The sequence below is a fragment of the Pinus tabuliformis genome, chromosome 1_1 (assembly GCF_031772625.1).
Source record: "Pinus tabuliformis cultivar Carrire ecotype Pingquan chromosome 1_1, CPIR1, whole genome shotgun sequence".
Taxonomy (NCBI): Eukaryota; Viridiplantae; Streptophyta; class Pinopsida; order Pinales; family Pinaceae; genus Pinus; species Pinus tabuliformis.
Window position 1 is genome coordinate 540,824,713 of NC_142297.1, and position 24,553 is coordinate 540,849,265.

The 24,553-nt window shown below is 36.6% G+C and overlaps 1 protein-coding gene across 1 annotated transcript; it reads left to right on the forward strand.

The window, feature by feature from the left end:
- Positions 1–20,709: 20,709 nt before the first annotated feature.
- On the forward strand, positions 20,710–24,239 carry LOC149214222 (uncharacterized). The gene is made up of 6 exons (XM_089389333.1): positions 20,710–21,978; positions 22,133–22,183; positions 22,303–22,461; positions 22,991–23,067; positions 23,225–23,714; positions 23,805–24,239. The coding sequence occupies exons 1-6, from the start codon at positions 20,710–20,712 to the stop codon at positions 24,237–24,239; spliced, it is 2,481 nt and encodes an 826-aa protein (XP_089245459.1).
- The last annotated feature ends 314 nt before the right edge of the window (positions 24,240–24,553 follow it).

Sequence of the window (24,553 nt, forward strand, 5' to 3'; positions counted from 1 at the left end):
TGTGAACTTCTTCCTGAATGTTGTTGATTGATTATTTTAGTTAAAAGGTCTCAATAGGATGTGTTTGGTATCCATAATGTCAGTTAATTGAACTGCTTCATTAACTTGATATTCATTATAAACGAGACATTTAAATTTCAATATTTTAAATACCTGCTCTTGGTTGGGTTAGATCTATATCTGCCTAATTGAGATAGGATTAAGATAGTTTCTTTTTCTTGCATCTTAGAACAAGTTTGCATTTAGAATAATTTCTACATTCTTTTAAGTCCTCTTCCCAAAGAGGCAAACTTTAGTAGTGGATTAGCTGAGCACTAAATCAGCTTAAGGATCACTTTCTTGCCTGATTAGCAAGAAGGTTGATCTGATGTCTCTTTTCCATTAGTGAATGAAAGTCATATTTTAAAGCCATTGGAGATTGAGAGAAAGTACCTGGACCTAGTTGAACTAGTCAGAACCACCATTCCAAATGGAAAAGGAGCTGCTTTAAGGTCCGGATCGGGTGGTCATCCCCCATGTTGTTGTAGCGATTTTCAAGGCTTCAACACCGAGTAGTAAGGCCAAAAACAAAGGAAAGGTTAGGACGAGTATGGGTCAGATACAAAAGTTTTCCTACAAGTTGATGGTATAAGGTAGCATAAACTTCAGGGGAAGTACAAGTGACTGAAAGTTTGGCTCCAGACTGAAAGGGAGAAGGGGTTGGCTTATAGTCTTCCATGTGAAAATTGTGTAGAAGATCACAGGCATACTTGGACTAGGAAAGGGAAATACCTTCCTTGGATTGCAAGACTTGAAGACCAAGAAAATAATGCAAGTGTCCTAAGTTTGTGATTTCAAACTTCTTTTTAAGGCTGGACCTCACATGGTTTATAAGGCTGGGATCACTACCAGCAAGGATAAGATCATCAACATAAAGAACAATAATGATAAGGGACTTGCCCACTTTCTTGGTGTAGACAGTATTGTCAAAATGACACCTAGAAAAGGTAGTTTCTAAAAGAAAGCTATCCATTTTGGCATACCAAGCTCAAGGGGCTTGTTTGTGACCATAAAGGGATTTCTTAAGTTGACATACAATGATGGAGTTTGTTTGTATAAAGCAAGTAGGTTGTTCCATATAGATTTCTTCATGCAAGTCTCCATGCAAGAAGGCAGATTTAACATCCATCTGATGGACTTCACATTTGAAAGAGGTAGCAATGGGAATAACGAGGTGGATAGAGTTCATTTTGCCAACACGGGAGAAGGCTTCAGTATAGTAAATGCCTTCAACTTGATAAATACCCTTAGCAACAAGACGAGCTTTATGTTTATCAACTTTTCCATCCGGGCCACACTTGGTTCTGTAAACCCATTTGCATCTAACAAGTTTTCGTCCCTTTGGAAGAGGAACAAGATCCCATGTATCATTTGCAAATAATGAATGATATTCTACATTCATAGCTGCGTCCCAATCTAGATGGCCTGAAGCTTCTACAAAGGTGTTAGGATCATAATTCGTTGAAGCTTTAGCCAGTAAAGAAGAGGCTCTATCGAACTAGGAATGTGTGTGACGTTGATCTGTAGGATCACCGGCAAGAGAACCTGTTGCATCCCGAGTAGCACGGACCCATTTTGAAAGCTGAGGATCTGAAGGAGGATCTTGAGAAGGTGGGGGACGATTGTCATCCTCGCTGTCATCATCTGAAGAAGAAATATTTTCAGAAGTAGAAGTGATAGAGAGAGGTTGCACATCCGCCACACTAGGCTCGTGGGCTGATATATTTTCAACAAACTTTACATCTCTTCTAATGATAGAATTTTTGGACTTAAGTGTAATAAGTCTATATCCTTTGACATCTTCAGAATATCCAACAAAAATACATTTTTCACTCTTAGGTTCTAAAGATTTATGTTCTCATCTGGAATATGAGCCCATGCTTCACTTCCATAAATGTAAAGTGACTTACATCTAGTTTAATTGAGCTCCGTGCTTCTTCTGGAGTGATGTTCTTTAAAACCTATGTAATTTGCACAGTTAATTGCTTCTTCCCATGAACTAAGACTTAGTCCTTTAGATTTAAACATACAATTAGCGATTTCCTTTAAGGTGTGATTCTTCCTTTTAGCTACACCATTTTGTTGTGGAGTATATGGAACAATATGTTACATTTGAATTCCATTCTCAGTGCCATAGTTGATGATTTTTTGTTAACATATTCTCCACCATTATCAGATCTTAGCTTAAGAATTTGATGTCCAAATTGTTTTTCAACAAAGGCCTTAAAGGCCAAGAACATGTTAAATACTTCACTCTTGAGTTTTAAGAAGTATACCCAAGTCCGTCTGGAGAAATCATCAATGAAAGTTAAGAAATACTTGTAGCCAGAGAATGAGGCAACTGGAAGTGGACCACATAAATGACTATGCACAAGTTGTAAAGTGGCTAAGGCATGCCAAGAGGCACATTTTTCAAAACCATGCTGATGATGTTTTCAAGTACACATCCGAAACAAACACCATCTCTGCAAGATACCATTGGAAGACCTGTCACCATATTTTCTTTACATAGATTTTGAAGGGAGCGATAGTTTAAGTGACCAAATCACTCATGCCAAAGTTTTCTCACTTCATTGTTATGAGCAACAAATACCAAGGGAAGATTTGATGACCCAAAGTTGTTAAACTTATACAACCTTGTAGAATCATTAGCAATGCCAGTAGCTAAAATCTGTCTAGGAACTCTTGGGTCCTTAATTACAACATCGTGAGGTGAAAATTCAACGATTTTACATTCACGTGAATGTGTTATCTAATATACAAATATAAGGCTGCAAGATAAGGTTGGAACACATAATCCATCATTAAATTGACCATTGTCTATATGAACAATTCCAGTCCCTACAACACTAAGAGATTTATCATCACCAACATATATATTTTTGGTATTACAATGATTTAAAGAAGAAAACATGGCTTTGTTTTTGGCCATGTTATAAGAAGCTCCAGAATCAATAAGCCACTCATGAGAATGAGAAGAACAAGATACATTTAGTGCATAGCCAGACTGAGATGCTTGACAGCCACATGGAGAAAGTGTTATTCCTGAAGATGAAGTTTAGTTGAAGAGTGCTCCAAATGGATGTTATGCTTCTTCATTGCTACTTCCAAGGCTTCCATCTTCTTAAAGAATTTGGATTCTAAGTGGCCATCTCGATTACAAAAGTGGCAATGTTTATCAGTCTTCTTCCCTTTGTTTTTATTTGCCTTATCATTTTGTTGAAATGATTTTTCATTTTGAGATTGAAATTTCTTAGGACCCTTGTTTGGTTTAGGACCATTCTTTTTAGGATACGACTTCTTGGGATTCTTTGAATTTGGTTGCTACTGAGCAGCTAAGACTTTCTTAGAGGATTTCCAAGATTAAGAAGACCAAGATGTAAGAGTTTTTCTTGTTCTCTTATTAAAGAATCACAAAAGGAATCAAAGGAATGGGACTTGTAGTATTGTCCTTGAGAAATAAAGGCTTCTCTTGTAGAATAGAAGGTGGAAACAAACACAGAGTAGGCTGATCCCAACTTAGTAAGAATGGAAAAGATAAGGTTACCATGTTCTTTCTTAACCTTAACACCATCCAAGAGAAGTCTAACAGTCTTGAAATTAGACAAAAAATCTTCAATGGAAGAAAAATTATTAGGGTCCAATGTAAGAAACTCATTTTCGATTTGATGGGCTCTAAGTTAATTTTTAATTCCAAAAACTTTAATGATCTATTTCATTGCTTCATTAGGAGTATCAAGTTCTGCGATATGGAATCTAAGGTCTGGAGAAATAGACATCCCTATCAACCCACGTTCTTGATCTTGCCTATTTTCCCATTTGGTTGCCTTATCTTCATCTTTCGGTTTAGTTTCTTATCTTGAGGCTATTCTGTAAAGACCTTTACTTCTAAGTAAATCCACAATGTAGGACTGCCATTGGAAGTAGTTGGTGCTATCAAGAATAACTTCGCATGGAATTTCAATTTTAATAGAAATTGAAGTTATAGATGCTAAAACTAAGTGTTCCAATGGAAAGATCTCGAAAAAATAGGATGATCAAAAAAATAGCTCTGAAAATGACTTTCGAATGAAGAAGTTATGGCTTTTTGAAGAAACGTTGTTGAAGATGCCGACGAAGTGCGAGAATGTGCGGAAATGAATGATAATGTTATATTTAAAAAAAAAATCCACCCCCTTTCCAAACTTAATCTAATTAGCTCAAAAAAAAAGAAAAATTGGAACTCAACACCTCTACTCTCATAAAGTAGCTTTGGACCAAGTGAGCTAGATTAAAATGTTAGTAATTTTTGGAAAAGAGAAAGGGGGGTTTTTTTTGTTTTTTTTTTTTTTCTAGTCATTGAAGCTTTGGGGTGCATGCTTACTTGAGAAAGCTCTCTTTTTTGCCTACAAAACAAAAAACACGAAACCCAACAGGGACATACCAAAAAAACAAACCTTACGGCTTGAAGTTAGCTTTAGATGGAAACTATATATTTTCCTCAATGTTTCTAAGTTTTCGAGGTCACACTAAGGCACAGTGGAAAAGAGCATACGCATGAGAAAAATCCTTCCTTTATGTTTCTGATTTTCCTAGATCGCACATAGTCGTGGGAAAAGAGCATACACAGAAATGAAAAGTATGGATCCGGTAATAAAAAAACAAAGAGCTAAATAAAGTGAAATAAATAGAGAGAAAATAACTAAAAATTACAAATAAACATTGTATACCTCTAGATCTTAAAAATGATGTAGCTAGGGCTACCGAAAACCTTTTTGCATCAAACAAAAGTGGTTCCTCACTGGAACAGATGTTCCTAACACAATAGAGTAGTCCTCTTGGCCCGAAAACATTCAGTAACAGTAGATCTAGGAAACAACAGTCAGATGCAGTTTTAACGGCTTCAGATTTGGATCACCAATGGATGCGGCCCTAAAATAGCTCTGATACCATGTAGGAATTTACACGGTAATTTCCTCAGATAGAACACCAAAAGACACCACTCACAAACAGATCACAGATCAATACACTAGTATTGTTGACTTGGTTAAAACCCTGAAAGAGGGAAAGAGTCCACAGTCTGAGCCAACGCAGCCACTTTAGGAAACTTATTAATAAAAGAATGAAAATTTACATAAGCTTCTCTCATGAACGGTTAACCTACAAATGACCCTCCATGCTCTCTAAATAGAGATCATGGACCAATCAAGTTTTAAGCCACAAATCAAGTGTCAATAATACCAAGGAAAGAATAAACCATCAGATCACTTCATGTCTAGAACATATTGTGACTGTCACATTGTAAGTTACAAAAGTACATAGTGAAAAAACACAATTCACCTAACTCTACACTAGATCAAGTTATACTTAACTATTTCCTATGTGTCGGAATATCCTAACAATACCCTTGACAAATGCGGTACTTCAAATCCTCTTGTTAGAAACACACACAATGAGGAATCAAAGACAGGCCCATTATGCACAATACATCAACTAAGATTCTTCTACAAGATCTGCTGCTCAAAGCTCTGGATCACCACAAAACTAGTGGCTCATCAATCAACAGGCTAACGAACTACCCCTCTCACCCACTTCGATACCACTGTAAGACAACTCAATTGGAAACCAAATAAACTGTATATTAAATGATCTTAAAGAAGTATGTACATGTTGTACATATAAATATATATAGGAAACAATTGAATTAGTTACCAGGAGTTCTTGGACTCTAACAACTACCCAAACTAACCCAAGGTTAATCTCGAGGATTAGCTATCTAACAAGTTGTTGTGCACACATCATACATCTCATTCAGTATGACCACCACAATGCCATTGTCTAATACATGATGCCTCAAAAGGATTATTCTTTTGATCCAAAATTCATATAATCAAGACGAAGATACAACTATGTTAATAAACTATGCTCCATTGTTAAATTTTGAGTACATCTACTTGTTTCTCTCATTTGTTACAGCTTCTACTTAATTAACAATAAGAAACGTGGAATTTTATGAGGAAGATGAGAAAAATCTTGCATAAAATAATATAGGGCAAGATCGCTTGATTCCATTACATAATTCAATACTCACCTAAAGAAAATATTCTCTAGTTTTTATAAAGTGATAAGGGGAGAGATTAGTTAAACAAGATGACACAATACCGGATACTTTAGACTCAACCTTAATGTTAAGAATCTTTATTTTGATCAAACTAAACTTTTCTAGTTGCAAACAGATAGTCATAGTTGAAAAATTGAGACACAAAAACTGTTTTATTATAAACATGTTTAGTTTCAACTTTATTATGCTTCTAAAACAAGTTTTTGATGAAAATATTTTCTAGTTTTTCTAAAGCGATAAGGGGACAAATTAGTTAAACAAGATTACACAATACCAAATACTTCAGATTAATTTTTAATGTTCAAAAGTTTTATTTTCATCAAATTCAACTTTTCCAGTTGCAAATAGGGAGACATAGTTGAGAAATTAGGATGCAACCACTATTTTATTGTAAACAGGTTTAATTTCAATTTTACTATGCTTTTAAAACGAAATTATGAGGAAAATATTATTTGGTTTATGTAAAGAGATAAGGGGATAGATTAGTTATATAGGATGACACAATACTAGATACTATAGATTGATCCTTAATGTTCAAAACTTTTCTTTTCATCAAATTCAAATTTTCCAGTTGAAAATGGGGAGTTGTAGTTGACAAATTGGGATGTAACCACTACTTTATTGTAAACACGTTTAATTATAATTATACTATGTTTTTCAAATGAAAATTTGATGAAAATATTCTCTAGTTTCTAGAAAGCGATAAGGGGCAATTAGTTAAATAGGATGACACAATACCAGATACTTCAGATTGATCCTTAATGTTCAAAAGTTTTATTTTCATCAAATTCAACATTTCTAGTTGTGAATAGGAAGTCATAGTTGACAAATTGGGAAGAAACCAATATTGTTTTATTGTAAACAAGTTTAATTTCAATTTTACTATTTTTTAAAGTGAGACTTTGATGAAAATATTTATCTTAATATCTTTTATTAATCTCTATTTCATTAGGGATTATACCATTCTCCTCACTATTAAAGTGAATTAAATATACAAAATTTGTTTTTTTTTTGCACTTTTAACTGTAGTTTCATTGAAATGCTCAATATTTCTGTTTTCTTGTAAGTTCAAATATAATTAGAACTTTTCTAGAAATCTTATTTTTAATTTTTGATTCACTCAATTATATTTTATGGGACATGATTCCCCTCGTGAAGATCGTTTTATTTTCACTATTTATCAATCCCTAACAATTCATTTTAAAATTACACAAAAATAATAATTTCTTGAGTGTTATGTCTGCCCCTACTATTCTTAACATTGTTACTTCACTTCCCAACGCTGTGGTCCCCTTACATGGGGGTAGGGGGCATAGATCCGCACATTGCTGAAGAGAAAAGCTTTGCACATTGTGTTCCTACACATTAGAATTCTCTGCGCAAACTAGTTTCAAACATCTTTTGCATCCCTACACAATACCACTCTCTAAACTCCCGAGTTTGTGCAAAGACATATTAACAATTAAAAGCCTCAAAAAATTATTAACTTAGAACAAAAATGTTCGCCACACATTACAATTAAAAACAATATATTAAAAGTATAAAAAATTAAGTGCACAATGAATGAATGATTGTGTGCGAGTGCAGAGAAAACAAATTTTTTTGCACTACTACTAAAAACTATATCTTATCCTTTATTATTCCTATGCTTGATGTGAGAAATTGTACCTTATGATATTTTTTAATTTCAAAAACATGAATAAAATTATAGACTCAAAATATTAAAAACCTAATTGCACAACATGAGTGAATAGTTTTTTTGGACAAAACATATTTCTTCCAACATCAACTTTACCTCACTACTATTGCAAATGATATATTATTGTTTATTATGCATATTCTTGATGTGAGAAATCATTTTTTTATGATGGTTTTTTATTTTCAAAGACAAAAATAAAACGATATATTCAAATTATTAAAAACATGGTTGTTTTTTAGTTTCAAAAAAAGAAACTGTATATTCGAATTATTAAAAATGTAATTTTAACTCAATCAAGCTATAAACGATATATTTAAATTATTAGAAAAGTAATTGCACAACTGGTGAAAGGTTATGCATGAGTGTAGAGAAAACACATTTCTCTACACCTGCAAATTATATCTTATCCTTTATTATGTCTTTTCTTGACCTGAAAAATTGCTCCTTGATGATGTTTTTTAATTTTGAAAACATGAATAAAATTATATATTCAAATTATTAAAAACATAATGTTTTAATTTTTAATTTAAAAAACATAAAGAAAATTATATATACAAATTATTAAAAAACTTAATTGAACTCAATCAAGCTTTAAACTATATATTAAAATTATTAAAAACTTAATTGCACAACATGAGTGAATGGTTTTGCGGGAGTAAGGAGAAAACACATTTCACCACACTACTGCTACAAATGATATTTCTAGGACTATCGCAATTTCCAAAAGCATAGCCCTCGAAAATTTCATAGACGATTTCATGTCAATTAAACAATTTTTTAGGCTTGTGTGAAGAGCTTTCACTATGTTGAGATATTTGTGTGAAAATATTTCATTGTGTAGAGAGATGTCTATTCATGACGTGTTTGACATTTTAAATTGGTTAGCAGTGCCTTGGCATGATGAAAATGAAAGAAAAAATATCTTCACAAAGTATTAACGATAACAATGAAAATGAAATCATAAAGAATACCTTATAGCTATTAATTAATTAGTTGTTTGGAGTGAAGTTATAAATGAGAGAAACACAATAGTAATAGCAAAATAAACTATAACGATTAATAACTGTAATAACTAAACAAGAGAAATAGTTTCCTAAATGATTTGAATTTAAATAATAATGCAACAAATTACAGATACAACCATTAATATAGAGATGCAACAGAAATAAAACTTCATTTCCTTGATTTCAAATACTGAACTATGCTTTCAAGCAGAACAGAAATAAGACTAGTTCGAGTGATGGTAGCTTATCTCTAAGAAGAGATTTGGCAGCTACATGTCTCTGAACTATGTTACAATGAGACTAAAGGGCCTATTTATTATTTAAAAACATGAGAAAACCCTAAACAACCAAAACCCTAGCCCTAAGAGACGTAACGACAAGAGTTTGTGGGCCCCACTGGGGTTAGTTGGGTAGCCAACGTCTTGGCGTAATAACTTCGCCATATTATCTTCGTACAAAACAAACATGTAAAATGTACTTCTTTATCCCCTTATTTTTTATAATATTGAATCTTCCTTTGCCCATGAAAGATATTTTACTATCATTCCCTAATGTCACTTCAGATTTCACACATTCATCTAAATTGGAAAACATTTCTATGTTGCCCGTGATGTAGTTATTGAACCCTAAATCTAGAAACCTTACATCCCTTTGTTTTTCATGTGCTACATTACAAGTTAAAAACGTGTTATCTTGGTTCTAATTTTTTTTTGTGAAATTTTCACTTGGTTTGTTACTTATGTCATGTTGCTTATTTGTACATTCATTTACATAATGACCATACTTCTTACAATATTGATATTGAACTTAATATTTATCATACCTCTAACCTTGTGCTTGATTTTGGCTTAGGCCTTGATTTCGATTTTGATTGTTGTCCCTTCCACTTGAGCTTGAAGTGCTTTCTTTTCCACCTCTGCATGGGCGTCTTCCTCTTCATCTAGTATTTGATCTTCCTCTGCCTATACCTTGACCAAATGAAACTTGTGTCTTGAAGGCATGCTCCAATTAGGAGTTTGTTGCTCTGTTCAGTCTATGTTCATGATAAATGAGTGATGCATGAAGCTCATCCACTAAAAATTGTGAGAGATCCTTTGTTTCTCCTATGGCCACAAAAATTGCATCAAATCGTGTTGGCACACCTCTCCAAAATTTTCTCAACTATTCTCCTTTCCTTAAGTGTCTTGCCATGAGACTTCATTTGAGTAACCAATCCAAATACTTCTGTAAAAAAATGAGTCTACATTTTGAGACTATTTCGTATGAATTGTCTCAAAATCTCTTCTTAGCATTTGTAGTTTTGTTGTCTTCACTTATTCCATGTGTTAGTAGGTTGTCTCAAGGGTATCGCATGCTTTCTTGGAATTCATTGCTGCTACAATCCTTGGGAAAATACTTTCATGAACTGGATGAAAAATATAGAAGAGGGATTTTGAATCCTTCTTCATATTTCCCTAAATAAATATTTTTATGCTTCTGTCAAAGCATTTTATGTTGTTGCATCTTCTTGTTCTTAGATCGTGTTCTCCACGAAATCCAAAATATCTTGAGAAGAAAACAAAGCCTTCATTGTTATAGCCCAATAGTCATAAATTTTTCTATTAATTTAAGGTATCTAAGAATTAGTCAATCTTGTTCTTGATGCTGCCATTTTAAACTATCAAAAAAAACTTTCTCCCTGCTAGTAAATATGCTCCAAAAAATCCGCCTTCAAAACAATCTTTAACTTTCGTTAAAAACACTTGCACTTACACTAATAAAATTTCGCATCCGTGAAGAAACGTGTTTTCCTTAAGACAATAGTTGTGGATATTAAATCACATAGTTCACTTCCATACGAAAACATTGTTAAAAACTCAAACAAATTTATCCATAATGAAACAGAGTAAAAAAGAGTAAATGAGAGCAACACAATAAAACTTTTGGATTATATTTCAAATACATGAAATACATTCATATGGAGGTTGCGACTCCACCAACTAAAAAAAATGTTCTTATTGCGATTTACACTTCACCAAGAGTTGATGAGTAAGAAACTTTAAAACCCAATAATTATTTCTTTTCACGCACCCTCCAAAACTTGCTCCACTTACTCCACGATTGTCTCACCTTAACCTCTCAAACTTACATCCTCCACACAACAAAAAATTTCAACTTACTTGTATATTCAAACATACATTAACATATTAATTCATGAAAAAGCCAAAGTATTAAGACACGGTATGGGTGTTGCACAATTTTTTATTTTTTTGAGCCTACACATGTTAAGGAATACAAATAACCATGGTTGAATAAATGTTTAATCATACGTTTTTAGCAACCTTGCATTAAATGCCCATTTGTTCTTAATTATTTGATGTGTTGGGGAATAAGAGGTCTGTACTCCCGCTCATAATTTCATTTAATCCATGTCGCAAACAAAATTCGCAACATGCAATAAAGTCCACTTCAACTCCACTTTCTTGATTTACTCGCGTACTACAAATATGGCTATTGTGTAATGACTATTGTCAGTTCATCTAATTAACGTGGTGGTTGATATTAATTTTCTTAACAATTTTACATTATTGTGAAATAATGCTGATTTTTTTTTTTTATTTAATGGATGGACAAGATCTACTTATATCAATATAGATGAGATTTTATACAGATCGACATCTCCAACAACTTTTAATTTAATCGTTTAATTTATGTTGAAATTATAATTCCAACTACCGCATTTACTCCAAAAAACCACCAGTCTTCCATCGCAACGCTTTTCACCAAGCAGTGGTATTTCTCGGAGGGGCAGTGATACTGTACACCATTTGACACGTGCACAGCAGTTTTGCAAAAGAGGTTTTCATCGGATCATAAAGTTCGTGTGGATTGAGCGAGCGATAACCGTTCGATTGAAATCTTGGTTTGAAGCCATTCGATGGAAGTCAATGATTGAGTGTACAGGCCTGCACATGGAGTTGACGTGAAACAAATTTTTGTTTGACCGCCGATCTTATCAGTAAAGCAATTAATGTAATTTACTGTGGTCATAGATTGTTGGTAAATGTCTTTAATTTATTGTTTTTTATTATTCTCGGGTGTATGACAAGTAAAAAACGCATTGTCATGTTATTTTTTATTATTGAACTGAATATGAATTGTGAGCGTAGACGCAATAGTGCGAAGGAGAAAATTTTATGCACAGTAGTGCGAATGTGAAATGTTGTAATCCCTCTTTAATGTAATGCGCAGCAGTGCGTGAATGATTTTTTACACACACAGTAGTGTGAAGTAAATATATTATGCTTTTGTTGAATATGAAATGTAATATGCCGCAGTGAATGTAAAAGGAGAAAAATTTTACACACTGCAGTGTAAAATTTCAAAGGAGAGACAGAGTAATTTTTTTTTTTTTTTTTTTGTGGAATTGAACCGTTCCTGGTGTAATCCCTTTGTTAAGAGTAAGATCTTTTTGTATCAAGCAGTTTTATTGATTAATGCGAAGTTTTTTTTATGTGTGAAAAACTCTGTTCTTCTTCAGCAAACAATTGTAAGATTCCCTGTGTTAAGATCCTCTGTTAAAACAGAGCATTTTTCTTTGTTTTGTTCAAGTTTTTTTGTTTTGGAATTAAACATAAAATTCCCAACATGGTATTAGAGCTTGTCCAGGCTCTTTTAAGGTGTCAAAGATGCTGAAGCAAGGGTTTCCTTGCTGCAGCAGCTTCTCCAGCAGAGTGAATGCTCAGTCAAAAAATCCAAGGTATTTCTCAAGCTAGTTTTTTGTGTTACTGTTGAGGACAGTCAGTGATTTTTAAATACACAGTCAAGTATTTTGAAGCATAGCTAAGAGTGCAAGAATGGTTGGAGCCAGCACTAGCATGGGTATCTTTAATACTCAGCTTCCACAGTTTAATGGAAAGAACTATGACTATTGGGCAATAACCATGAAAGCTTTGTTTGCTTCCCAAGACTTATGGGAATTTGTTGAGGATGGCTTTGAAGAACCAACAAATGAAGATGAGTTTAATAACTTAACTCAGGCAGAGAAAGATTTGTTGAAGAGCTATAAGAAGAAGGATTCAAAAGCCCTTTGCTTTTTGTATCAAGCAATGCATGAGAGTGTGTTTCCAAGGATAGCAGCAGCTAAGACATCCAAAGAAGCATGACAAACTGTCAAAATAGCCTATCAAGGCATGGAGAAAGTGAAGACAACAAAACTATAGTTGTTGAGGAGAGATTTTTAGAATCTATGCATGAAGGAGTCAGATAATATTGACTCATTCCTCACACATATGATTGGTCTGGTCACACAGATAAGGTCTCATGGAGAGATTCTTGAAGAAAGGAGGATTGTGGAGAAACTATTGAGGATCCTACCCTTAAGGTTTGATGTGATTGTCACTACCATAGAAGAGACAAAGGATCTCACAAACTTCTCAGTTGATGAACTACATGCATCATTGATAACACATGAGCAGATATTGAGTAGGAATGAAAACTCATCTCTAGAGCATGCATTTAAGACCCAGATGTCATTTGGAAGAGGAAGAGGTCAAGGTAGAGTAAACAAGAGAGGAAGAGGCAGAAGCCAAAATAGAGGTGGAAGAAACAGTCCAGCAAATGCTCAAGGAAGAAGCAACAATCCAATCAGAACCAAGGCCAAGGCAACAACCAACAAAGTGTACAACATCATGCTCAAGGACAAAAGTATGATAAATCCAATGTCCAATGTCACTATTGTAAAAAATATGAGCATTATGCAAATGAATGTAGGAAGAAGCAGCATGATATGATAATAGAACTAGTGAAAATTTCACTAAAGAAAATATCAGCCAAAATAATTTGTTTTTAGCTTGTAATATGGCTGAAGAAAAGAATGAAGATGTATGGTTTCTAGACTCCAGTTGCAGTAACCATATGACAGGAAACATAGCCCTATTTTTTATGTTAGATCAGAATGTGAAGTCACAAGTCACACTAGGGACTGATAATAAAGTTTCTATTATGGGAAAAGGAGAAGTAAATGTCTTAACAAAGAAAGGTGAAAAGGAAACCATAGCAGATGTTTATTATATTCCTGGAATGAAATGTAACCTCTTAAGTATTGGACAACTTGTTCAAAAGGGGTACAATGTTTTCTTTGAGAATGATGTATGCACCATCATGGATAGAGCACCCAGCAAACGATGTATTACTAAAGTGAAGATGACAAGGAACATGATGTTCCCTCTCAGAATGAAAGCAGATTTGAAAAATAAAGAAGTAATAGCAGCAGTGACACAAGAGGCTTTCTAAAGCGAACCAAATGATGAAAATTGGTTGTGGCACTTGAGATTTGGACATCTCAACTTTGGAGGTCTTAACTTGTTGAATAGAAAAGGAATGGTAAGAGGATTACCATTGATAGAGAAACCAGACAACCTTTGTGAAGGTTGTATCTTGGGGAAACAACACAGAGAAAGTTTTCCATTAGGGAAACGCATAAGGGCGAAAGCACCCTTAGAGATTGTCCACTCAGATTTATGTGGACCGATGCAAACTCCATCACTTGCAGGCAACCACTATATACTAACATTTATTGATGATTTTACTAGAAAAACTTGAGTTTATTTCCTGAAGAACAAAAGTGAAGTGTTTGAAAGATTTTACAACTTCAAGGCACTTGTAGAAAACCAAAGTGGGCAGCATATCAAAGTTCTAAGAACTGAGAGAGGAGGTGAGTATATCTCCAAGGAATTTCTACGTTTTTATAGAGAAAATGGAATTCATAAACAATTTACCACTAGGTACGCTCCGCAACAAAATGGAGTTGTCGCAAGGAGGAATAGGATAATCATGGATATGGCGAGGAGTATGTTAAAGGCAAAGCATTTGCTAAATGATTATTGGGCTGAGGTTGTATATTGTGCAGCGTACATTTTGAATAGGTTCCCTACAAAAGGAGTCATGAACAGAGTGCCGGAAGAAGCATGGAGTGGGACAAAGCAAGGAGTCATCCACATGAAAGTTTTTGGATGTGTGGCTTATGCACACATTTGAGATCAGCTAAGGAAGAAGTTGGACAGCAAAGGGGAGAAATGTATTTTCATTGGATACAGTGAGGAATCCAAAGCTTACAAGTTGTATAACCCATCCACCAAGAAGCTTATTGTGAGTAGAGATGTTCAGTTCATTGAGGAGGAAGCTTGGGATGCAAGCATAGAGAAAACAGTGAATGTTAAAAACTCTTTGTCACATGATGAAAATGATGAGGAGAATGCTGAAATACATCCCCAAATAGAAGCACCAACACAAGGGCAGCAAGGGACACCCTTGAGGAGAAATGAAAGTGCTTCTTCAAGCACATCACAAGGAGGAAATTCAAGTGCTTCTTCAAGCACTTGTACACCAAATGAAAGAGGTAAGAAGCTAATAAATTTAAGTGACATTTATGAACAAGAGGTTGCAAATGAAGGTATGAACTCTTTGTTTGCTTTATATTGTCATGTTGATGACCCTATTCATTTCGAAGAAGCAATTAAGGATAAGAAATGGATAGAAGCTATGGATGAGGAGATCAATGCCATAGAAAGAAATAAGACGTTGAACTACCAAAAGGAAAAGAAGTCATTGGAGTTAAATGGGTTTACAATACCAAGAGTAATGCTGAAGGCAAAATAGAAAGACACAAGGCAAGAATGGTTGTTAAAGGATATAGGCAGTAGAGTGGGAGAGATTATGAGGAAACTTTTGCACCGTTTGCTAGAATGGAAACCGTGAGAGCAGTGCTGTGCATAGCAGCACAAAACAAGTGGAAAGCTTACCAAATGGACGTGAAGTCAGCATTCCTAAATGGAGTGTTAATGGAAGAGGTTTACATTTAACAACCTCCAGGCTATGAAATGAAAGGCCAAGAGCACAAAGTGTGTAGATTGAAGAAATCTCTTTATGGGCTGAAGCAAGCACCAAGAGCATGGTACAGCAAGATATATTTCTATCTACTGGAAAATGGTTTTGAAAAATGTGAGGGAGAACCCACCCTCTACATCAAAGAAAAGGATCGTAAATTACTAATTGTTGTGTTATATGTTGATGATGTTATTTTCACAGGTAATGATGATTATCTTATTAAAAATTTCAAAACAGTCATGAAAGAAGAATTTGAAATGACTGACATGGGTTTGCTGAGATACTTCTTAGGAATAGAAGTAGAACAAAATAGAAATGGGATTTTTATCTCACAGGCAAAATATGTCAATGAAGTGTTGGAAAGATTTAATATGCAGGAGAGAAAAACAACAATCACTCCCACAGTGATGGGATTAAAACTTAGCAAAGAGGACAGCAACAAGGATTTTGATCCTAGTTTGTACAAAAGCATAGTTGGCAGCCTCATGTATTTGACTGCAACTAGGCCGGATATAATGTATGCTATTAGTTTAATTTTGAGATTCATGGAGAGGCCAAAAGAAGCACATTAGCAGGTAGAAAAAAGAATTATGAGGTATGTTAAAGGTACTAAAAGGTTTGGCATTTTATATACTGCTTCAGAATGTTCAGATTTAATTGGATACACTGATAGTGATTGGGTTGAAAGTGTAGATGATCGGAAAAGCACATCCAGTTATGTTTTTCACATGGGTTCAGGAGCAATTTCATGGGCTTCTAAAAAACAGCCTATTGTAGCATTGTCTACAACAGAGGCAGAATATGTGGCAGCTACAGTAGCAGCATGTCAAGCAGTTTGGATGAGAAAGATGTTAAGGAGTTTATGCCAAGAGAAAGTAAAAGCAACTGTGATCTTTTGTGACAATAGCTCAGCTATTGCATTATCTAAGAATTCTTTATTTCATAAGAGAATGAAACACATTGACACAAATTTTCACTACATCAGGGAATTGGTGAACAATGGAGAAATTGTTTTACAACATTGCAGGACTCAAGAGCAGGTTTCAGACATTCTAACCAAGCCATTGGGACAGAAAAGTTTTGAATTTTTGAGGAAATGTCTGGGTATGACTGATAACCCAGCAGTTGAAATTAAAGGGGAGTGTTGAAATTATAATTCCAACTGCCACATTTACTCTAGAAAACCACCATTCTTCCATCGCACCGCTTTTCACTGAGCAGTGGTATTTCTCGGAGGGGCAGTGATACTGTACACCATTTGACACGTGCACATCAGTTTTGCAAAAGAGGTTTTCATCATAGCATAAAGTTCATGTGGATTGAGCGAGCGATAACCGTTCGATTGAAATCTTGGTTTGAAGTCAACGATTGAGTGTACAGGCATGCACATGGAGTTGACGTTAAGCAAATTTTTGTTTGACCGCCGATCTTATTAGTGAAGCAATTAATGTAATTTACTATGGTCATAGATTGTTGGTAAATGTTTTTAATTTTATTGTTTTTTATTATTCTTGGGAGTATGGAAAGTAAAAAACACATTGTCATGTTATTTTTGATTATTGAACTGAATATGATATGTGAGGGTAGACGCAGCAGCGCGAAGGAGAAAATTTTATGCATAGTAGTGTGAATGTGAAATGTTGCAATCCCTCTGCAATGTAATGCGCAATAGCGCGTGAATGAGTTTTTACACACACAACAGTGTGAAGTAAATATATTATGTTTTTGTTAAATATGAAATGTAATATGCGACAGTGAATGTAAAAGGAGAAAAATTTTACACACTACAATGTAAAATTTCAAAGGAGAGACAGAGTATTTTTTTTTGTGGAATTGAAGTGTTCCTATGTAATCCCTCTGTTAAGAGGGAGATCCTTTGGTATCAGGTAGTTTTATTAATTAATACAAAGTTTTTTTATGTGTGTGAAAAACTCTGTTCTTCTTCAGCAAACAATTTTAAGCTTCCCTGTGTTAAGATCCTACGTTAAAACAAAGCATTTTTCTATGTTCTGTTCAAGTTATTTTTGTTTTGGAATTAAACAAAAAATTTCCAACAATTTAATTATTAAAATGACATTCCTTTCAATTTCAAGACACCATGCTGAGCCAAGGCCACAGATAGTCCTTTCCCCTATCGTGATGGATCGTTTCAATACACCACGTGGTTCGATGGGTAGTCATTCAATATGATGCATGGTTTTCATGAATAGTATACTCTTCAACTTTAACATCTTCAAAAGTTGAAGTCGATAGCTCTTAAAATCTCTATCGGGTGTCGATCTGTTTTGTTGGAGAGCCGCAGGAGCTACACGCTATGCTCAGGCTATTGTAGGAGATTGGCCATTGATTTTAAAAGGATTTTAACTCAAGATATGGATAATTTCCAATGCTGTGAGGATGCAAGGTTCGGTAAAGAATATAAAATGAACATATATCTCTTTGTTAATCTCTGCAATTTATAATCTGACTACAAGCATCTTTGATCGGGTTGCTATTGTAGTTTATACAACTAACGTTGCTAGGTTGACAATATGACTCGCAATATTCAGAGCATTAAGTATGGTATTGTGAATTCATGTTAAAAGGAGAAAACTTCGAGATATCGTAATAATTTCGTGTGGATGCCTCAATACACTTATATATCATTGATTATATCATTGATTATGCGGATTAAAAGTATACAATTTTACAATGGTTTGATCATATATAAGGAACATGGGATTCATCTTCCCATTCTATATTTAGGTCTAAGCCTGTGACTTCAACTAGCCATAAAAATGATGACACTTTAGGTGGCGTTTATGAGTATTAGTACCAGGTGGTGGTTTGAACTACAATTACTAATGGTTCTATATTATTCAGAAGTTACTAGGATTTTGAAAGGGACTCCTAACCCATGAGTTCTCTGGTTATAAATGTTTTCAACGTTTTCCTTGTGACATAAAATTCCTTAGTCTTTCTCTATGGTAAGAGGTAATAGATCTACGTTATTTTTTCTGTGTAAACAAATTTTGTATATAGTAATTTACTGATACAGGAGCATCTAGCTCCGAGGAGACGAATGGCCGTTGACTGACTCATGGAAGGAGAACAGAAACCGGACAAAGTTTACGTGCTTAGGTGGACAGGTTATTAAGCTTATGGTTATTTCTTTTAATTATTGTTTGCTTCATTTTTCCTTCAGAAGGTCGTTAGAGGCCACAACATTATAATTGTAAGTTGTTTTAGCTTAGGAGATAATTAGCATTTAGTCAGCTCTTAATTAAAAGAAACTGGGTGACAGTTATAAAATTCTGGTTGAACAGTTCAACTGAAAAGGGGAAGTAGTTATGCTCTCCATGTATCTAAAAACATAGACGAAAACAAAAAAAGACGCTCCAGCACAAGAGGGACAGACAGCAAAACAAAACCTCTGAAATACAATATTGCCATATATTTTATTTTTGCCAACGCAATAATCTACTGCTGATATTTTCATATGTATGAACAAAATTCTTTCTGTGTGTTCTAAGAATGAGATTGGAACGAATAGCCACTAACTGTAACAGGAAACGAAATAACGGAAGGACACCTACAGACACCCATTTGAAATCGAGTCAACAACAGACATTCTACAGACACCCATTGAATCGAAACAACGAAAGAAGCGCTGCGGACATACATCTCCAGCAAGCAAGAGCACAGAACTTTACGGCTGTTGCAAAGACAAACAGGTACCAAGAAATACAACTACTGTTTCATTTTTCCTTTATAAAAATAACACAAACACTGTATGCAGAAAGGGAGGTTAACTTAATAAGATTCGCCACATAACTGTGGATTGTTACAAAGTCACATAAATTACAAACCCCTGAACATTATCAAAATACCAAACGCCTTTTCAAAAACGCGGCCATAAATATTGTTACTTGAGAACAGAGATACAAAAGTCACGAAACGCCGGAAGAGGCACGGCCGACTCATCACAACCATCACAGAGCTAACACCTAAACTACCAAACCCTCCATAGTCTACAGTTACATTAAAGACGGAGCAAACCCTACCAGTTTGCAAGGTTAGTCAGGTTCGAGTGGAGCCGAAGGTTGAATGTGACCAAACCCTCGACAGCTAGCCACCAGGACAACCTGCATACAAAACAGAGCGAGGTTAGAACAGAGTTTGGGCAAACCAAAGGTAGATTGATACCAAAAAGGAAAGAAATGGAGATGTGCAGCGAAAGAAACGCATAGTACTTACAGTCAAGTTGACAAGGAGACCGGCGGGACCGAACCTGATAACCCTAGATGAACAAGGAACAAGAGCCGTGAGAAGTTGCAACAGGAGCAGAAATAGAGTAAATCAGAGAACCATATGTTACCTTCAGAGGCGAGGATGAACTCAACCAACCGAGAGCGCTTAAGTTGCAGCCAATCTGTACAGTGAACACAACTAATTAACAGAACCAGAAGAGACCACGTGACAGAGAGCGCCCATAAAACCAAAAACTTACCATTACTCACAGAAGAAGACCAGCAAGGTAACGCGCGCCCAAGCAACTCATTAACACAGCAGAGAAAGCCCGAAGGCATAGCAAACCACCAGGAACTGCAACAGAGTAAGACCGAGGACATGGGCAGAGTGTATTGTCCATAGAAAACACCGTGGAGCAGAACCAGGTTCGAGTCCGGAGAACCATCACCAAAAACCACAGAGCAGAACTTGACTGAGCCCGACAGGAAGTAAAATGACCCGAAACACAAAGAGTAGGGTTTAACAAAGGCGGGAGGCGGATAGACCGGGTGAACCGGCAGGTGGCCATCCCCAACCGGGAAGAAGGGTGGTAATTAATACTTGCAGATTGCAATCAGGTCGAATCTACGGAGATTTGACTTTAAACTATAAAAAGTGACAGTTCACCTACCGAGGGCCTGTAGAGTGACAGCGTGGGTTAAGTTATCCACGTCACCCGTAGGGCTGGGCCATCAAAAGTGGTATCAGAGCAGTTTGTTGAATAAGAGCAAATGGAGGTTGGCAGAAGAGGAAGAGGAAGAGGAAGAGGAAGAGCGGTCCGGAGGGTAGCAGAAGAGGAACTCCGTGAAGAGATTCGTGCTTTGCGTGAGAGATTGGCAGTGGTGGAAGCTGGGGGAAGGAGAGACCCAGCAGATGATAGTGACGAAGATGTAGCAGAACCAGAAGATGAATTTGAAGGGGTGACACCGGAATTTCGGTTATTAAAGTCAGTTTTGCTGTCTAGCCATAAGCCAAAGCACGAGCTACCCACTTATGACGGAAGTCTGTCTGCAGACGTGTTGTTAGATTGGTTAAGTGAAGTAAACAAATATTTTGAATTTGAGGAAACTAGTGAAGACAAACAGGTGAAGTTTGCCGCCACCAAGCTGAAAGGACATGCGTCCTTGTGGTGGGACAGCGTTCAGGCGGAAAGGAAGAGGTTACACAAACAGCCTATTAAGAAGTGGGCCAGAATGGAGGCAAAACTAAAGGAAAAGTTTCTGCCGAAAGATTATCAGATCATGTTGTATAGACAGGTGCAGAACCTAAAACAGAGAGGGATGACTGTTAAAGAATTTACAGAGGAATTTTATAAATTGAATTTGCGAGCAGGATATGTAGAAGATACCCCAGAGAAGACATCAAGATATGTGAACGGTTTGAGGGGGGAAATATTGGATGAGATCGGTATCCTCTCACCCAAAACTTTGGATGAAGCATACCAGTTTGCACTAAAGGCAGAGGAGAAAATTAACCAGAAGCAAAATGCCAGGAGAGGAGGTGGAACTGGCAGGGGCAAGGGTAAGGCTTTTGGTAGAGGTAGAGGTACAGGTTCAAGTGAAGAAGGCAGCAGTTTTAAGTCTGCTGGTACAGCAGAAAAGGACAATAGCACTAGAGGAGGACGACCAGCTCAGCGAGGACGAGGAAATGGTCGGGCCAGAGGAACTGTCCAGTGTTATCGTTGCCACAAGTTGGGACACAAGTCGTATGACTGTCCTGAAGGTGAACCGGTGGGTGGAAGAGGAGCTTATGTTTCTCAGCCAGAGGATGCTGAGGCAACACCTCAAGAGGTAGAGAACGCACCAGAGACAGGTGAAGCTTTGGTGTTGAATAAGGTGCTGTTAAAACCAGCAAAGGAAGTTGCAGAGCCTGATCAGCGAAAGGCTTTGTTTCGAACTGTTTGCAAGTCACAGGGTAAGTGTTGCAAACTGATCATTGACAGCGGAAGTACTGATAACTTAGTGGCTGTAGAGATGGTGGAGAAACTGGGATTGAAAAAGGTGAAGCACCCCACTCCCTACAAAGTGTCATGGCTGCAGAAAGGACATCAACTGTTAGTTGATGAACAGTGTGAGGTGGAGTTTCAGATAGGCAGGTATAAGGATAAAATTATCTGCGATGTTATGCCAATGGATGTCTGTCATATACTGCTAGGACGACCCTGGCAGTTTGACAGGAGCGCAGTTCATGACGGAAAAACCAATTGTTATAAGTTTGTCAAAGATGGGATCAAGCACACGCTTGTACCCATCAAAGAGGAAAGTACAGCAGAAGCCAGTGGAGTGAAGGCATTGCTGATGGGCGGAAAAGAATTTATAAAACAGATTGAGGACAGTGAAGTAAATTTTGCTGTCATACGAAGACCAAAAGCAGTGATATTGCATACACAGATTTCAGATTTGCCCGAGGAAATCCAAAAGCTGCTGCAGGAATTTGGGACATCGTGGTGGATGACCTTCCGGATGAACTACCACCCAGGAGAGGTATTAGTCACTGTATTGAATTTATACCAGGGGCAAGTCTGCCAAATAAAGCAGCTTATCGTATGAGTCCTAAGGACCATGAGGAAATCAGGAAACAAGTCCAGGAGTTGTTGGACAAAGGGTTGATTCGAGAGAGCATGAGCCCCTGTGCAGTACCAACCGTGCTAGCTCCAAAGAAGGGAGGCGAATGGCGAATGTGCACAGATTCCAGAGCCATAAACAAAATTACGGTTAGGTACAGGTTTCCCTTAGCAAGAATGGACGATATGATGGATTGTCTGAGCGGGGCAGCTTATTTCTCAAAAATTGACTTGAAGAGTGGATACCACCAGATTCGAATTCGAGAAGGAGATGAGTGGAAGACAGCTTTCAAGACGAACGAAGGCTTATATGAGTGGCTGGTGATGCCATTTGGGTTGAGTAATGCTCCCATCACGTTCATGCGCCTGATGAATGAAGTGCTGAAAGAATTCATTGGGAAATTCGTAATAGTTTATCTGGATGATATTATGATTTTTAATAAAACTAGGGAAGAACATTTCAGGCATGTTCAGAGTGTGTTGAGGAAGCTGCAGCAAAACAAGCTGCTGATCAATCTGAAAAAGTGTACTTTTTTTCAGCGGGAGTTAGTGTACCTGGGTTTTGTAATTGCAGAAAATGAATTGAAGATGGACCCAGAAAAGGTGGCAGCTATAGTTAGCTGGCCCTCTCCAAAAAGTTTATTTGAAGTCCGAAGTTTCCACGGACTAGCAAGTTTTTACAGGAAATTCATCAGGAATTTCAGCGAGATCTGCGCACCTATGCTGGATACAATCAAGAAAGCAAATCAGCCTTTTCACTGGACTGAGGCAGCGGAAGGTGGTTTTCAGAATTTGAAAAAAAAGATCACCGAAAGACCGATATTGAGGCTACCTGACTTCAACAAACTCTTTCAAGTTCGTTGTGATGCCAGTGGGACAGCCATTGGGGTAGTACTTAGTCAGGAGGACAGACTAGTCGTGTATTTCAGTGAAAAGCTGAACGAGAGTAGGCAGAAATACTCAACCTACGACAAAGAGTTTTACGCAATTATACAAGCATTGAAGCATTGGAGGCATTATCTGTTAGGTAATGAGTTTGTGTTATTTACGGATAACTCTGCGTTACAGTACATTATGCAGCAACATAAATTGAACCATAAGCATGCAGCATGGGTTGAGTACCTACAAAATTTCACAATTGTACTAAAACATATTAGTGGTCAAGCAAATAAGGTGGTAGATGCATTAAGTAGGAGGACCCTACTCTTATAGGAGAGCACGATGCAAGTTTTGGGCTTTGAGCACCTGATGGAACTATATCAGACAGATGAAGAATTTAAGGAGGCCTATGAGGCTTGCCAAAACCCTCTGTTGAGGAACAATAGCCTATGGTTAGACTACAATTTACAAGAAGGATTGATGTTTAAAGGGGGACAATTATGTATTCCCAACTGCTCTATGCGAGAGAACATTATCCAGGAAAAACACAGCGGGGGTAAGGCTGGACACTTTGGGATAGACAAGACGATTGCTCAGGTACGACATTTCTATTTTTGGCCAAAATTGCAGCGGGATGTGCAGAGGTACGTGAGTAGATGCAAAGTTTGTCAACTGGCAAAGGGTCACAGTCAGAACACTGGTCTTTATTCGCCATTACCTATTCCAAGCCGACCATGGGATTCCGTTAGCATGGATTTTGTTCTGGGTTTGCCTAAGACACAACGGGGTTTCGATTCAGTAATGGTTGTGGTAGACTGATTTTCGAAGATGGCACACTTTGTACCTTGCAAGAAAACAAGTGATGCCACTTATATAGCACATCTTTTTTTTACTGAGATCATTCGGTTGCATGGACTTCCAAGATCCATTATCTCTGACAGGGATGTAAAGTTCACCGGTCATTTTTGGCGAACTCTGTGCAAGAAGTTAAATACCCAATTACAGTTCAGCTCCGCTTATCATCCGCAGACTGATGGTCAGACGGAAGTGGTCAACAGGAGTCTGGGAAACTTACTTCGGAGTTTAACAGGTGAAAATTCCCGGACGTGGGACCGTGTACTTTCTCAGGCGGA

Coding starts and splice junctions, on each gene's coding strand:
- LOC149214222 (XM_089389333.1), top strand. CDS start 20,710: ATGGAGGTTGGCAGAAGAGGAAGAGGAAGAGGAAGAGGAAGAGCGGTC. Junction 23,068..23,224: donor GCTGATCAATCTGAAAAAGT/GTACTTTTTTTC, acceptor AAGTTTTTACAG/GAAATTCATCAGGAATTTCA. Junction 23,715..23,804: donor TTAGTGGTCAAGCAAATAAG/GTGGTAGATGCA, acceptor GAACTATATCAG/ACAGATGAAGAATTTAAGGA.